Source organism: Scyliorhinus torazame, chromosome 22 (genome assembly GCF_047496885.1).
Source record: "Scyliorhinus torazame isolate Kashiwa2021f chromosome 22, sScyTor2.1, whole genome shotgun sequence".
Lineage (NCBI taxonomy): Eukaryota > Metazoa > Chordata > Chondrichthyes > Carcharhiniformes > Scyliorhinidae > Scyliorhinus > Scyliorhinus torazame.
The window spans coordinates 20,730,551-20,746,270 of NC_092728.1; the positions used below are offsets into that span (position 1 = coordinate 20,730,551).

Here is a 15,720-nt window from a genome sequence, read left to right on the forward strand (position 1 = left end):
AGTACTGTGTACAGTTCTGGTCGCCTCATTTTAGGAAGGGTGTGGAAGCTCTGGAAAAGGTGCAAGAAGATTTACCAGGATGTTGCCTGGAATGGAGAGTAGGTCTTACGAGGAAAGGTTGAGGGTGCTAGGCCTTTTCTCATTAGAGCGGAGAAGGATGAGGGGCGACTTGATGAGGTTTATAAGATGATCAGGGGAATAGATAGAGTAGACAGTCAGAGACTTTTCCCCCGGGTGGAACACACCATTACAAGGGGACATAAATTAAGGTGAAAGGTGGAAGATATAGGAGGGATATCAGAGGTAGGTTCTTTACCCAGAGAGTAGTGGGGGCATGGAATGCACTGCCTGTGAAGTAGTTGAGTCGGAAACATTAGGGACCTTCAAGCAGCTGTTGGATAGGTACATGGATTACGGAAAATGATATAGTGTAGATTTATTTGTTCTTAAGGGCAGCACGGTAGCATTGTGGATAGCACAATTGCTTCACAGCTCCATGGTCCCAGGTTCGATTCCGGCTTGGGTCATTGTCTGTGCGGAGTCTGCACGTCCTCCCCGTGTCTGCGTGGGTTTCCTCCGGGTGCTCCGGTTTCCTCCCACAGTCCAAAGATGTGCGGGTTAGGTGAATTGGCCAATGATAAATCGCCCTTAATGTCCAAATTGCCCTTGGTGTTGGGTGGAGGTGTTGAGTTGGGTAGGGTGCTCTTTCCAAGAGCCGGTGCAGACTCAAAGGGCCGAATGGCCTCCATCTGCACTGTAAATTCAATGATAATCTATGATTAATCTAGGACAAAGGTTCGGCACAACATCGTGGGCCGAAGGGCCTGTTCTGTGCTGTATTTTCTATGTTCTATGTTTATCACATTGCATGCCCCAAAGGCACCTCAAGCTTCTTTACATATCAGTGTCAATTACTGGATACTTAACATAAATGAGACATTTAATTGGAATGTCTCTGAACCCATTCCTTAACAGTCTCCCCTTGGAGAAAAAAAATAATTTGGTGAAAACAAAATTTCAAGAAACTCAAAAGAACACACACAATTTCCCCTCTTTTATTTTAGTTTTCGAAGGAAACAAAAAAGCAGTCACAGAAACAGGCGCCCGTCATTAACAATATCCCAAAGTTTCTGTGAGCTAGACCTTACTTTTCGTAAAACAGTCGGACAATTGATGGCTACTGTCGACCCATTAATTTTTGCTATCTCCCCTCTGTCCAACTCCAGCTTTTAACTTGCGATGTCTATCCGTAACCTTTTCTCATTGACTCTTTTTGAAGAGTGCACATTTTCCCACAGGGATTTATTGTCAATGTGACAGTCAATGGGTATGTTACCCAAATCCCAAAATTTCTGTCAATATCTGAGGTAGCTAAAAGGCCATATCCACTGCCTCGACAAGGCTTAACGTCGTCAGCAGCCAAAGTGCTTTTTACCACTCTCCTTATTTTCTTTGTTTCCCACACAAGCGGGCAACATTTACCATTGTTCCCAAAAGAAAATTATAAAACCTCCTGCGCTTGAAACCCCATCACATAAATTTGCGTAGGACGCATCACTATAAACTGAGTTTCAAGTGCCTAAGGTCACCTAAAACCAGGAACTTCAAAACACACTCCTGCATTTTTAGTTTGACCAACGCTTTATTTGCCCTTATTATGTCTTTCACTTTGGGATCATTCATTTTTATACTCAACTCTATGACATCAAAACTCACGTCTGGTCTAGTCTGTCTACCTAACCAGTTCAGTTGCCCAATTAAACTTCGCAGTTGCTCTTTTTCTATCTTTGAAACCATTGCGTCTTTTTGTGAAACTCGGCCACGACTAATTGCTACTGGGGTGATGCTCTCCAAATAATATTGCTGACGTAAAGTTGCCCCTAACTTAGTCTGTCCAATTTCCAGTCCAATATATTTAAATGCACCGGAAGCCTGACTTCCAACCCTGAATTCTTTCCTCAACCCAGAGATTACAATAGCTTCGAAATCATTAGTCCCACCTCATTAAAAAAATCATCGACAAGCATCATAAAGGTGCCAGAAAGATTTCCTTTATAGTGCCAGTAAAACATTACCGGATCTGCTTTCAACTGGCAACAGCCTAACTTTAACAAAACTGACCTTACCGAGAAATAACAGACTCCAGATGCATCATTTTAAAAAATATGTATATTTTTATTCTCCTCCTTTTTCACATTTTCTCCCGCATTTACACCCACCAACAATAAACAATAATCAGCAACAGATACGTCAACCCCAGATCAATAACAACGATCCCATCCTCCCACCAAACCCCAAACATCAGCCGCATGTTTACATCAACAAATGACAAAAAGGAATCCGGGATTACCCATAGTCACCCTTAATCTACACAGCTCTCCACCCCCCCACCCCCAACTAATGTTCGATGTTATCCAGTTCTTGAAAGTGCATAATAAATAATGCCCATGACTTGTAGAACCCCTCCGCTCTTCCCCTCAGTTCAAACTTAACCTTCTCAAGGGTCAAGAATTCCAACAGGTCCCCCTGCCACGCCAGGGCACTGGGTGGAGAGGCTGCTCTCCATCCCAGCAGGATCCGCCTTCGGGGCGATCAACGAGGCGAAGGCTACAACATCTGCCTCCGCGACCTTTTCCAACCCTCTGGCTGGTCCGACACCCCGAATATGGCCTCCTGGGGACCCGGGTCCAGTTTCACACGCACCACCTTGGAAATTACCCCAAATACCTCCTTCCAGTACTCCCCTAGCTTTGGACAGGACCAAAACATATGAACGTAATTAGCCCAGCCCCCCGCCCCCCCCCCTCCGCAACGTTCACACACATCCTCTACTCCTTCAAAAAATCGGCTCATCCTCGCCCTGGTGAGGTGCCCTCTATTCACCACCTTCAGCTGTATCAGCCCCAACCTCGCACATGAGGTGGAGGCGTTCACACCCTCCGGAGTACCTCACACCAGACCCCCCCCTCTATAACCTCTCCCAGCTCTTCCTCCCACTTTGCTTTGATCCCTTCCAGTGGTGCCTTATCCTCTTCCAAAATAGCTCAGTACACTGCTGACACTGCCCCCTTCTCCAGTCCCCTTGTCGTCAGCACCTCCTCCAGCAATGTGGAGGCCGGTTCCTCTGGGAAGCTCTGTATCTCCTTTCTGGCAAAATCCCGAACCTGCATGTATCTAAACATTTCTCCCTGCTCCAGCCTATACTTCGCTTCCAGCTCCTTCAATCCTGCAAACGGCCCCGAAGAAACAAATCTTTTAGCGTCTTAATCCCCTTCTCCTCCCATTTCTGAACATTTCCATCCCACTTCCCTGGCTCAAATCTGTGGTTCCCCCGAATCGGCATTTCCCTTGACCCTGCCCCCAACCCGAAGTGTTGGCGAAACTGCCTCCAGATTTTCAATGAGGCTATTATTACCGGACTCCCGAGTATTTCCCCGGAGCTATCGGGAGCGGCGCTGTTGCTAGTGCTTTCAATCCCGACCCCCACACAAACTCCCCTCCATTCTGACCCACTGAGAATCAACCCCTCTGACCCAGCTCCGCACCTTCTCCACATTCGCCGCCCAGTAGTAGTACAACAGGTTCGGGAGACCCAAACCCCCTGCCTGCCTTCCCCTCTGTAGCAGCACCTTTCTCACTCTGGCCACCTTCCCTCCCATATAAATGAGGTAATCCTCCCTCAATCTCCCTGAAAAAAGACTTTGGCAGGAATGTCGGTAGGCCATTGAAAAATAAACAGGAATCGCGGCAACACATTCATTTTAACCGCCTGTACCCGACCTGCAGTGACAGAGGAAGGCGTCCCACCTTGCCAGATCGGCTTTCACTCTCCCCACCAAACTAGTGATGTTGTACCTGCGAAGCCTCCCCCACTCCCGGGCAACCTGCACCCCCAGATACCTAAAGTGAGTCCCTGCTCTACGGAATGGCAGCCGCCCCCTCCCCTGCCCCCACCCCCGGCCGAGACACCACAAAGTACTCACTCTTGTCCAGGTTCAACTTGTACCCCGAGAAAGACCTAAATACCCGCAGTAGCTCCAATATTCCTCCTATCGACGCACTCGGCTCCGACACATACAGAAGCAAGTCGTCGGCATGTAAGGGCACCCTATGTTCTATTCCCCCCCCAGGACTATTCCTTTCCATGCTCCCGAACTTCTCAATGAGATGGCCAATGGCTCAATCACAAGTGCAAACAGCAGGGGGGACATAGGACATCCCTGTCTCGTCCCACGGTGGGGAGAAAAGTATCTCGAACTGATATTGTTTGTGCGGACACTCGCCTTCGGTTCCTTATATAACAGCTTTACCCAGTTCACAAACCTTGGTCCAATCCCAAACCGCTCCAGCACTGCCATCAGGTCCCCCCATTCTACCCAATCAAACGCCTTCTCGGCGTCCAATGCCACAACTACCTCTGTTTCCTTCCCTTCCGCCGGTGCCATAACAACGTTCAAAACTTCTCAATTTTCTCACAGAACACTTGGTTCCCAAAAGCCCCACATCCAGTTTCCACCCGGTCCTGCGCTGCCCCCTCTCCAGCACCATATCCACCCAATGTGGAGCGTAATCTGACACTGCAATTGCAGAGTATTCCGACCCTTGACTCAGCCAGCAAAGCCTTCCCACCACAAAAAAGTCGATCCGCGAGTATACCTTATGGACCGCTGAGAAAACAAGGACTCCCTTTCCTTGGGTGCAGGAACCTCCAAGGGTCCTCTTTCGCCCCACCCACCCCCCCGCCCCCCCCCCCACACACAATCAGCTCATGCGTGTCCAAGTCGAGGATGGCCCAAACACCTTCCTCGCGAATCACACATCGCCCCAATTGGGACCGTATACACTTAACAGTGCCACTAATCTCCCCTCCAGCGCCCTGCCACAATCACACATCTACCCCCTGATCTGCCACCACCTTCTCCATCTGGAAGCGTACCCTTTTGCTGACCAGCACCGCTACCCCTCAAGCCCTTCCATCAAATCCGGAGTGAAACACTGGCTAACCCAGCCCTTTTTAAGTCTCACCTGGTCCTTCAAGTGAGTCTCCTGCAGCATTGCTACATCGGCTTTCAAACTTTTAAGATGCGCAAGCACCCTTGACCTCTTGACCGGACCTTCTAACCCTCTCACGTTCCACGTGACTATCCTTACTGGGGGTCTCTCACTCCCTCCCCCCCCACCTTTCTTATCCACCATCACCATACCACCGGGCCCTGCCCCATAAGCCTGACCCGCCCCTGTCCATTGTTAACATCGAACCCCTTCCTCCCTCCCAAGAAGCCCCCCTACAAAACATCCCCCAACAACCATCCCTTCCCCTTCTCTCCCCCCCCCCCCCCCCCACCCCACCTTGCTCGCCTCGTAGGCCCATTGAAGCCTGCTATCCAGGCTCCAACGTCCGCATTCCTCCTCTCACCTCACCCCAGTTCACTAGCTGACTTTAGTTAGCGCGGGTGGCTCCCCCCGCCAAGACCTCTCGCCCCCTTCCCCCCCAGTCCCAGAGAAAGAAACACCAAAACAAACCCAAGAATCCAACCCCTACAATTCACTAACATAACATTTAACCGTCGCAACACAGAACGCCATTAACTTGCACTCTGAAACAATGCAAAGAGAAGTAAATTGCAATACAAATCAGTAAAAAAAAAGTTGTAACATTTATACATTTTCCAGCTGCTCCAACACAGTCGCACAGTCTCTCTTCCAGTTCCGCTGCTTCAAGTCTGTCCCAAGCCTTCTGCCCTCACCAACGGCTCAGCCGCCTCCGCTGTCTCAAAATAAAAGTCTTTGGCGTTATATGTTACTCGCAACTTCGCCGGGTACACCACACAAACCGCACCCCCTTGTACAAAGCCGCCTTCACTCGCCCAAACGCCGCTCGTCTTTTTGCCAACTCCGCCGTCAAGTCCTGGTAGATCCGAACCGCAGTACCATCCACAGCACCTCACGCTTCTGCTTCGCCCAGCTTAATACCTTCTCCTTCATGCAAAACTTATGGAAGCAGATAATTACTGCCCTTGGCGGCTCGTTCACTTTGGGCTTCGGCCTTAATGACCGATGAGCTCGGTCTAGCTCGTACAGGATGGGGCTCTCACCCTCCCCTATCAGCTCCGCCAACTTCTTAGCGAAGTATTGCGTTGGCCTTGGGCCCTCTGTCCCTTCGGCAAGCCCACAATTCTCAAATTGTGCCGCCTTGAGCGGTTTTCCAAGTCTTCCAGCTTTGCTCGGAGTCCTCTGTTAACCTCCACCACCCTCCGCAGCTCGTCCCCCATCGAGGTGACCTGGTCGCTGTGTCGTGTCACGGCCTCCTCCACCTCCTTCATCTTCTCGCCCTGCTCTCTCACCTCGGCCAATGCCTTTGCCACCTCCACCCTCATCGGGCCGATTGCCTCCTCCACCCATGACCTCAACACGACCGCCGTCTCCTTCCTCAAGGCCTCCATGTGCCTCGCAAACTATTTTTCCAGCTCCACCGCCATCACCTCGGTCATCTTCTCCACCGTAAGTAGTGCGGCCCCGCCTTGCAGCTCGGCGTCCGCCATCCTGTCAACACGTTTACTCGTCTTCTCCTTCGAGTGGCGAACCCGCGTTTCCTCCTTTCTTCGACGCTGCTCTTCGCATCCTTTAGCGGCTTATTGTTTTTTATCTTCTTTCTTTTCTCCTCTCTCCCCCTTCACCCTCCTGCCCTTCATCAATCTGACTTTTGGAAAAAAAAAGGGGGAGAGAAAAAAAAACTTTTACCAAACTTCCTTAAACCTTCTTTCTTTCTCCTCTGCATTCACCCAGAGCTCCCCTGGGACCAGGCTTCAACCTTCTTTCTCCCTCCTAGGTGGGAGCCATCCGACGTGGAGCACCCTCCCTACATGGTGCCCTGGCCTCGGGCCTGCCGCCTCGGCCTCCTCGTAGCTCCGCCCCCGCTGCTCTGACCTCAACGCCGCGCTGAGCCCAGCGCCTCAGCCCCCGCCGCCCGACACCCGCGCGGGGTTCTTCGCCGGTTTTTAAACCGGCCCCACTGGCTGCTACTGCTATGTAATGCATTGAAATGCTCAGCAAAGGCAGAGCTAGTCCCTTCCCAAGCTGGAGGCTGGTCATCCAAAATGGACGGAATTTTAGGATTTCTGCCAAGTTGATGGGGACTATAGCCCCCAACCATCTGCAATAAATTCTTTGCATGTACCGCCCATGCTAAAGCTGAATTTAGCCTGCAATTTGGTCTATCTGCCAAAATTATCCGGAGCATGTCATCTATTCCCGCATGCTTTCTTTCACACACACCATTACTAAATGGGCTTTCCGCAGCCGTATTCATAATTGTGATATTCATGTTTTCACACACACCGCTAAACTCAACATCAGCAAATTCTCCCCCATTGTCCGCAAGTAATTTTGCCGGTGGGCCCATTCCTGACCCTACCCATTTTTCCACGATTTGATCCAGAATTACACTCTTTTCTTTACTTCGTACAATCATTGATTGACTAAATCTGGTTGCTAAATCTACAAATGCAAAATAAATATATTATTGGCTTTATCTCAGATCTTGAGGTCCGTGGTCACAATGTCGTTAAAATCCCTGGCCAAAGATAGTGTTACTATCGGTCGTGCTGGTGTCCTTCTGTACTTCCTACAAACTTCACAGCGATCACTAACCTGTTCTATCAGCTTAGTATAGTCTTCACCCCTTACCACTGCATCCTTTAATAAATTTTTCAGCCTCCGAGGTGATGGATGTGCAAATTGCCTATGTAGTTTTAATACAACAAGCTTTTTATCAGCTAAAATCCCATTTTCAACTGCCGTTAACACATCTTTAACGGCAGCACGGTGGCGCAGTGGGTTAGCCCTGCTGCCTCACGGCGCCACGGTCATAGGTTCGATCCCGGCTCTGGGTCGCTGTCCGTGTGGAGTTTGCACATTCTCCCCGTGTCTGCGTGGGTTTCGCCCCCACACCCAAAGATGTGCAGGGTAGGTGGATTGGCCTCAATAAATTGCCCTTAATGCTGTATCGTTCTATGTTCTATGTAATTGGAAAAAATTAATTGGGTACTCTAAATTTAAAAAAACCACATCTTTAACAACTGCATCTGAAATATTATTTGTCAGTAATGGAATACAATAGTGTCCCGACTGTGTGAATTGTAAGTCCACCGTCTTTCCAAAAACTGTTGCCTTATCCTGTTCCATATCCAGTTTCATGTGTGCTTTCTTCATCGACGGTCTGCTCAGAAGCAAAGGTATCTCACTTGATACAACATCCGTGCTAATGAAATGATTCACTCGGCAATATTGCAAGGGATCACCACTTTTCAGCGACTTCAGAGTATTATCATCCCAATCGCCTTCCATACTCTTGCAGCCTGCTCGTAGCCGTACAATTTCACCATTCTGTGTATCTTCCGTAGTCTGCTTTATTGCTGATTGTCCTATTTGGGTCATCAGAGCATGGGAATCGAATGTTTCCCCAAAACTTTTTTAATGTATCCTTATCCGCAAATTGAACTCCTGTCAAACCGGGAGCCTGTCCATGTTGCTCACTCGAGCACGGTTCAGTAATTTAAATGCCAACACAGATTGTCGAAATTCCAGGCTGTGTTTCTGCAGTCTTTTATATCGTCTGCTAAATTCCATTATATAGTCTTCAATGAAGACATCCTCTGTTTTCTGGAATCTATCAAAATCTGACCAGGCTTCATACGCACTTAACAAGTCATCCTTTTGATAAATCTTATCCATAAAACGTCTCCAGACCTTCTGAGTCTAACTCTTCCAATTCCAGTTCAGAAAACACTTTGCTTCGGATTTTACTCTCTCGAAATGAAATGAAAAATGTAAATCGCTTATTGTCACAAGTCGGCTTCAAATGAAGTTACTGCGAAAAGCCCCTAGTCGCCACATTCCGGCGCCTGTTCGGGAGGCTGGTACGGGAATTGAACCGTGCTGCTGGCCTGCCTTGGTCTGCTTTCAAAGCCAGTGATTTAGCCCTGTGCTAAACCAGCCGTAAGGTAGAGAAAGAGCCAATGCCATACCTTGTTTCCTTTTTCCCAAGGCAGTTACTTTAGTCCACAGAACTACTGCACTTCTCCATTGGTCCGGCCATCTTTATCCTAGGTTCAGCCATTATATATGCTCTTTTTTTTTTTCTCACTCACTCCTTGGTTGGGCCTGAAAAAGTTGTATCTTTTAACCTTCACCTTTGCACAGCAACCGTCCTCTATTCCCACTGTTAGCCGTTTAGCTGCTGTTGTATAAAGAGTCAAAAGTTCTACTCCTTCTGACAAACACCTTTTATTTTCCTTTAACACAAACTCTGTACAAAAATTCTATCATCGCATCACATGCCCCCCCAAAGGCCACCTCAAGCTTTACATATCAGTGTCAATTACTGGATACTTAACATAAATGAGACACTTAATTGGAATGTCTCTGAACCCATTCCTTAACGGGGGATAATTCTAAGCGGGGAGGGGGTGCCAGAGCTGCAGGATATTTGTGCCGCTATCATTGAAGGTGGCCGACAGGTTGAGCATACAGTATTCTGCCCCCCCCCCCCCTCTCCCCCTCCGGGTACTCATCTACAGGCCTTTCCCTGTCCCAGTCTGTGGGTGGAGGGAGTGGGTTTTGGTGGGGGTTAGCGTGACGATCGAGCGGGTGAGGGGGCTGCTTTGTCTTGGGTGGTGTTGAACTTCTCGAGTGTTGGCACTCATCAGGCAAGTGGGAGAGTCTGTCACACTCCTGACTTGTAGATGGTGGACAGGCTTTGTGTGTGGGGGGGGGGGAGGAAGAGAGTCGGGGGGGGGGGGGCAAGAGAGTCGGGGGGGGGAAGAGAGTTGGGGGGGGGAGAGAGTGGGGGGGCGGGGGGGGGGGTGGGGGGAGTCGGAGTGAGTTACCCTCGCAGGATTCCCAGCCTCTGACCTGCTCTGGTATTAATATGGCTGGTCCAGTTCAGTTTCTGGTCAATGGTAAGGATGTTGATAGTGGGGGGATTCGGCGATGGTAATGCCACGTCAAGGGGCGGTGGTTAGATTGTCTCTTCTTTGAGATGGTCATCGCCTGGCACTTGTGTAGCGTGAATGTAACCTGATTGCATCAGTGTGAGTCGTCATCAATGTGAATTGCAGATGATGCGCAAGTGTGAGAGAATTTGTGTTTCTTTGCTGTCTTCCAGATAACATTATCGGGCAAGTGTTGGAGACTCTGAAAACGGAAGAAGTCCCTTTCCTCGCCATCTTCACTGCATCTCGGCCATCCAGGGTAAGTTCCCACAACAGAACCTGGGAGCAGGAGGAGGCCGTTCTCTGCCTCTCGATTGCTGCTAGCCCATTCGATAAGATCGTGTCTGATCTGAACGGGGCCTCTTCACTGTCCCCCTCTCCTCAACCCCCTCGTCAATCAGAAATCTGACTAACTCGGCCTTGAATGTATTCAATCAGCCCCAACCCCACTGCTGGCTTGGGGGGGGGGGGGGGGGGGGGGGAGGAGGATTTCTTCTCTCCTTACCTCCGTATTCAATGGGAGACCCCTTATTCTCAAACTGTGCCTCCCCCAGTTCATGATTCCACCCCCACCCCCCGCAGAATCTAATATGTTTCAATCAGATCACCTCTCGTTCTTCTAAACTCCGATGGGTACAGAACCCCGACCTGCTCAACTCTTTCCTCATCAGACAAACCCCCCCCCACTTATCCCAGGAATCGGACAAATGAACCTTCCCTGAACAGCCTCCAACACGAGGACATCCCCTCCTTAAGTAAGGGTAAGGAGGCCAACACTCTATGCTTTACTCCAGGTGCGGAAACCCCAACACCGTGTACAGTTGGAGCGAAGCTTCCCGATTTATACGCTCCATCCCCACCCCGGCCCCCTTGTCAGCTGTTGATTGGTTGGCGCTTTGCTGAGCAGGTCTCTCATCCTCTCCACAGATTGTCCGGGAAGGCCCCATCATCTCGCTGGGTCCCAGAAGGCAGCTCCTAGCTGAGAAGGAGAAGGAGCCCTACCCTCCGCTGGCCTACAACCTCACCGCTGCATCTCCCTGCATCCTGTTCTGGGCAGCCAGGATCCAGATCTCCAATGGGGACAAGCTCGTGGACCTGACCAATCGCACCTTTGGCGACGACGCCACAGTCAACATCGGCACCTCCACCTGCTCCAACCTTACGGCGAAGTAGGTTAATGCCCTGAAACTGCTCGCTTGCCAGAACTTTCACCCAACCGCAGCCCACCTCTGGGAGTCTGAGCCCATTCGGTTACCCCCCCCCCAGCAGCCTCCTTGAGCCCGTTACACAGGAACAGGAGGAGACCCATTCAGCGCCTCAAGCCTATTATACAAGAACAGAAGGAGGACCATTCAGCCCCTTCCTCGAGCCTGTTACACAGGAACAGGAGGAGTCCCATTCAGCCCCTCTCGAGCCTGTTACACAGGAACAGGAGGCCCATTCAGCCCCTTCCTCGAGCCTGTTACACAGGAACAGGAGGAGTCCCATTCAGCCCCTTCCTCGAGCCTGTTACACAAGAACAGGAGGAGTCCCATTCAGCCCCTTCCTCGAGCCTGTTACACAAGAACAGGAGGAGTCCCATTCAGCCCCTTCCTCGAGCCTGTTACACAGGAACAGGAGGAGGCCCATTCAGCCCCTCTCGAGCCTGTTACACAGGAACAGGTGGAGGCCCATTCAGCCCCCCTCGAGCCTGTTACACAGGAACAGGTGGAGGCCCATTCAGCCCCTCCCGAGCCTGTTACACAGGAACAGGAGGCCCATTCAGCCCCTCTCGAGCGTGTTACACAGGAACAGGTGGAGGCCCATTCAGCCGCTCTCGAGCCTGTTACACAGGAACAGGAGGCCCATTCAGCCCCTCTCGAGCCAGTTACACAGGAACAGGAGGAGGCCCATTCAGCCCCTCTTGAGTCTGTTACACAGGAACGGGAAGAGGACCATTCAGCCCCCCCTCGAGTCTGTTACACATGTACATGAGGAAGCCTCATTCAGTCTTCCTAACAACTAATTGTGAGAGGAGATCAAATAACATGGGCTTCGGTGAGTCAATGATGGAGGAGATGGTGGTGGAAGGTGTGGGGAAGGGCTGAAGACAGTGGGGAGAGGGCAGGGCAGGGAAAGGTGTGGGGGGAGAGCGGGTGTGTCATGAGTGTTGGGTTAGTCTGCAGCGGTGAGATGGGGCCGGCCAAGTTGGAAATACACTGGTGTATTTGTTGGTGGGAATTAGGGCGGTGGCTTTGTGTCTGTTCAGGCGGCAACTGATTGTCGTTTGGGGGCTGAAATGTTTTGGCCGTTGGCGGCGCCATCCTTGCGACACCCTACCCAGACCCCCTTTAACATCACACCAGAAAATAGTTTACAATTGACCCCTAAACCATGCCAATGGATAGTGAATACAGTAACCCTTAACTGCTATCTTTATTCCCATTAAAACAACAAGAGAAAACCCTTGCGTCGTCTCTCGCTCGCTATCGGAAGGCGAGGTCGAGTGTGACTGCGTCACCTTCTGCAGTCCAGTGGCCCTCTGCCGCCCCCCCCCTGGCCAATCCCCCACCAGGGCTGGCACGTCAGGGTTTCGGTCATCTGCTTTTGGAGGGAGGGGGTCCAGGTTGGAGATGGGTTTTGACACCGGTTGTGTTGCTGTTTTCTAACTGGCTTCTTTCATTCCCCCATTAGCCTCGCTCTTGAGTACAACAACGTGGAGTCTCTGGGCGCCTTGAGAATTGTGTAAGTGTCTCACCACCGAGGTCATCTAACCTGATTTCCACCCTGCGACGGTGAACGTTCTCCCCTCCCCGGCCCAATACCTTGCCGCCTTGCCGAGATTAGTTTGTACCCCATCTCGAAGCTTGAATAATCCCTCCACGCTATTTCGATCCCGGACCAGACCCCAACAGTGGCTCGGACACTGGGCAGAATCCCCAATGTTTACCAGAAAATAGTTTACAATTGACCCCTAAACAATGCCAATCAACACAGCGAATACAGTAACCCTTCCCACTGAAACAACCAGAGAAAACCCATCTCTGCTCTCAATCCACTGTTCAGATACCATTAGCACATAGGAATACCTGCTTTACGGAGAGAGATCTTGTGCCACTGCGTCAAAGAAAAGCTCTGACTCCTGTCAGAACCATGCAGTAACTTTGGCTGTATTTCTTCAAAAGCTGCTTCTGCTCACCTAATCAGACAAATCTTTGAGAGGCAGCTAATACATCTACAGACATAGCTTTAACTTAACTACAGAGAGCAAACTGCTTGACCTCTGCTGACTGCTCCATCTAAAACTCCGCTGGCCTACTTTTCCTGCAAAATGCTTGATACTTTATCCACACCCAGTAACAACATCACTGTACCGAGCTGAAATACTCTTAGACCATAAGACATAGGAGCAGAATTAGGCCACTCGGCCCATCGAGTCTGCATCGCCATTCAATCATGGCTGATATTTTTCTCATCCCCATTCTCCTGCCTTCTCCCCATAACCCCTGATCCCCATATTGATCATGAACCTATCTATCTCTGTCTTAAAGACACTCAGTGAATTGGCCTCCACAGCCTTCTGCGGCAAAGAGTTCCACAGATTCACCACCCTCTGGCTGAAGAAATTCCTCCTCATCTCTGTTTTAAAGGATCGTCCCTTTAGTCTGAGATTGTGTCCTCTGCTTCTCGTTTTTCCTACAAGTGGAAACATCCTCTCCACGTCCACTCTCTCCAGGCCTCGCAGTATCCTGTAAGTTTCATGAAGATCCCCCCCCCCCCTCATCCTTCTAAACTCCCAATGAGTACAGACTCAGAGTCCTCAACCGTTCCTCATACGACAAGCTCTTCATTCCAGGGATCATTCTTGTGAACCTCCTCTGGACCCTTTCCAAGGCCAGCACATCGTTCCTTAGATACGGGGCCCAAAACTGCTCACAATACTCCGAATATTGTCTGACCAGAGCCTTATACAGCCTCAGAAGTACATCCCTGGTCTTGTATTCTAGCCCTCTAGACGTGAATGCTAACATTGCATTTGCCTTCCTAACTGCCGACTGAACCTGCACATTAACCTTAAGAGAACCGTGAACAAGGACTCCCAAGTCCCTTTGTGCTTCTGCTTTCCTAAGCATCTTCCCAGTTAGAAAATAGTCGATGCCTAAATTCCTCCTTCCAAAGTGCATAACCTCACACTTTTCCACATTGCATTCCGTCTGCCACTTCACTGCCCACTCTCCTAGCCTGTCCAAATCCTTCTGCAGCCCCCTGCATCCTCGATACTACCTGTCCTTCTACAGATCTTTATATCATCTTCAAACTTGGCAACAGAGCCTTCAGTTCCTCCTTCCAGATCATTAATGTATATTGTGAAAAGTTGTGGTCCCAGCACAGACCCCTGAGGCACACAACTAGTCACCGGCTGCCATCCTGAAAAAGACCCCTTTATCCCCACTCTCTGCCAGTCAGCCAATCCTCTAACCATGCCAGGATCTTGCCCTTTGGGCAGCATGGTAGCATAGTGGTTGGCACTTGGCTTCACAGCTCCAGGGTCCCAGGTTCGATTCCGGCTTGGGTCACTGTCTGTGTGGAGTCTGCACGTTCTCCCCGTGTCTGCGTGGGTTTCCTCCGGGTGCTCCGGTTTCCTCCAATAGTCCAAAGTCATGCACGTTACATGGATCGGCCACGATAAATTGCCCCTGGTGTCCAAGAAGGTTAGGAGGGGTTGTTGGGTTAGGGGGCTAGGTTGGAAGTGAGGGCTATGAACCCAAGTTTTATTTATTCTATGAACTCCAGTTAACCTTTTTAAAACATACAGTGAATATCTTCACAACCATCAATTCAAATACAACCCCCAAAGAATACAACACTAAATAATCCTTTAAGCTTTCCTTTTAACATCCATAAGACTTGAAACACCTTTTAACAGAAGCACATCAGGTTTACATTCACTACTGAGAACATTTATAATTCTGAATTCACCAAATGATCAAGAGATAGTCTTTTCATGGCAGAGAGATCAACAGTACACCTGCTCTGTCTGGCTTCAGCTCCAACACTGAAAACAAAACTAAAACACACCCTGCAGCCTGCTCAAAAACGAAAGTAAAACGCTGACAGCCCAGCTCCACCCACTCTCTGACATCACTGCAGTAGTAAACACCCATTTCTTAAAGGTACTCTCACTACATGTATTTATATACACACCCATTTCTTAAAGGTACTCTCACATGACACTGTCTTCTGCCTACCTCCCTTCATAAGCAGCGGTGTTACATTAGCCACTTTCCAGTCATCTGGGACCCTTCCTGCCTCCAGTGATTCCTGAAAGATCACCACCAATGCATCCACAATCTCCTCGGCTATTAGAACCCTGGGGTGTAGTCCATCCGGTCCAGGTGACTTATCCACCTTTAGACCTTTCAGTTTCCCCAGAACCTTCTCCTTAGTAATGGTCACTGCATTCACCTCTGCCCCCTGATTCTCCTGGAGCTCTGGCATCCCACTGGTGTCTTCCACCGTGAAGACTGATGCAAAGTAACTATTCAGTTCCTCTGCCATTTCTTTGTTTCCAATTATCACTTCTTCAGCCACATTTTCCAGTGGTCCAATGTCTATTTTTGCCTCTCTCTTACCTTTTATATATTGGAAAATACTCTTCCTATCTTTTATATTACTAGCTAGCTTGCACTCATTTCATCATCTTCACCCTTTATTGCTTTTTTAGTTGTCCTCTGCTCGCTTATAAAGG

The 15,720-nt window shown here is 49.8% G+C and overlaps 1 protein-coding gene across 1 annotated transcript in view; it reads left to right on the forward strand.

Moving 5' to 3' along the window:
• The window catches only part of atp6ap1a (ATPase H+ transporting accessory protein 1a), a 30,000-nt gene that overhangs the window by 8,255 nt on the left and 6,025 nt on the right, over positions 1 to 15,720 (forward strand). The window contains exons 2-4 of the mRNA XM_072489029.1: positions 10,131 to 10,251; positions 10,920 to 11,161; positions 12,666 to 12,716. Coding sequence (XP_072345130.1) covers positions 10,131 to 10,251; positions 10,920 to 11,161; positions 12,666 to 12,716 — 414 coding nt within the window. The remainder of the gene's footprint in view (positions 1 to 10,130; positions 10,252 to 10,919; positions 11,162 to 12,665; positions 12,717 to 15,720) is intronic.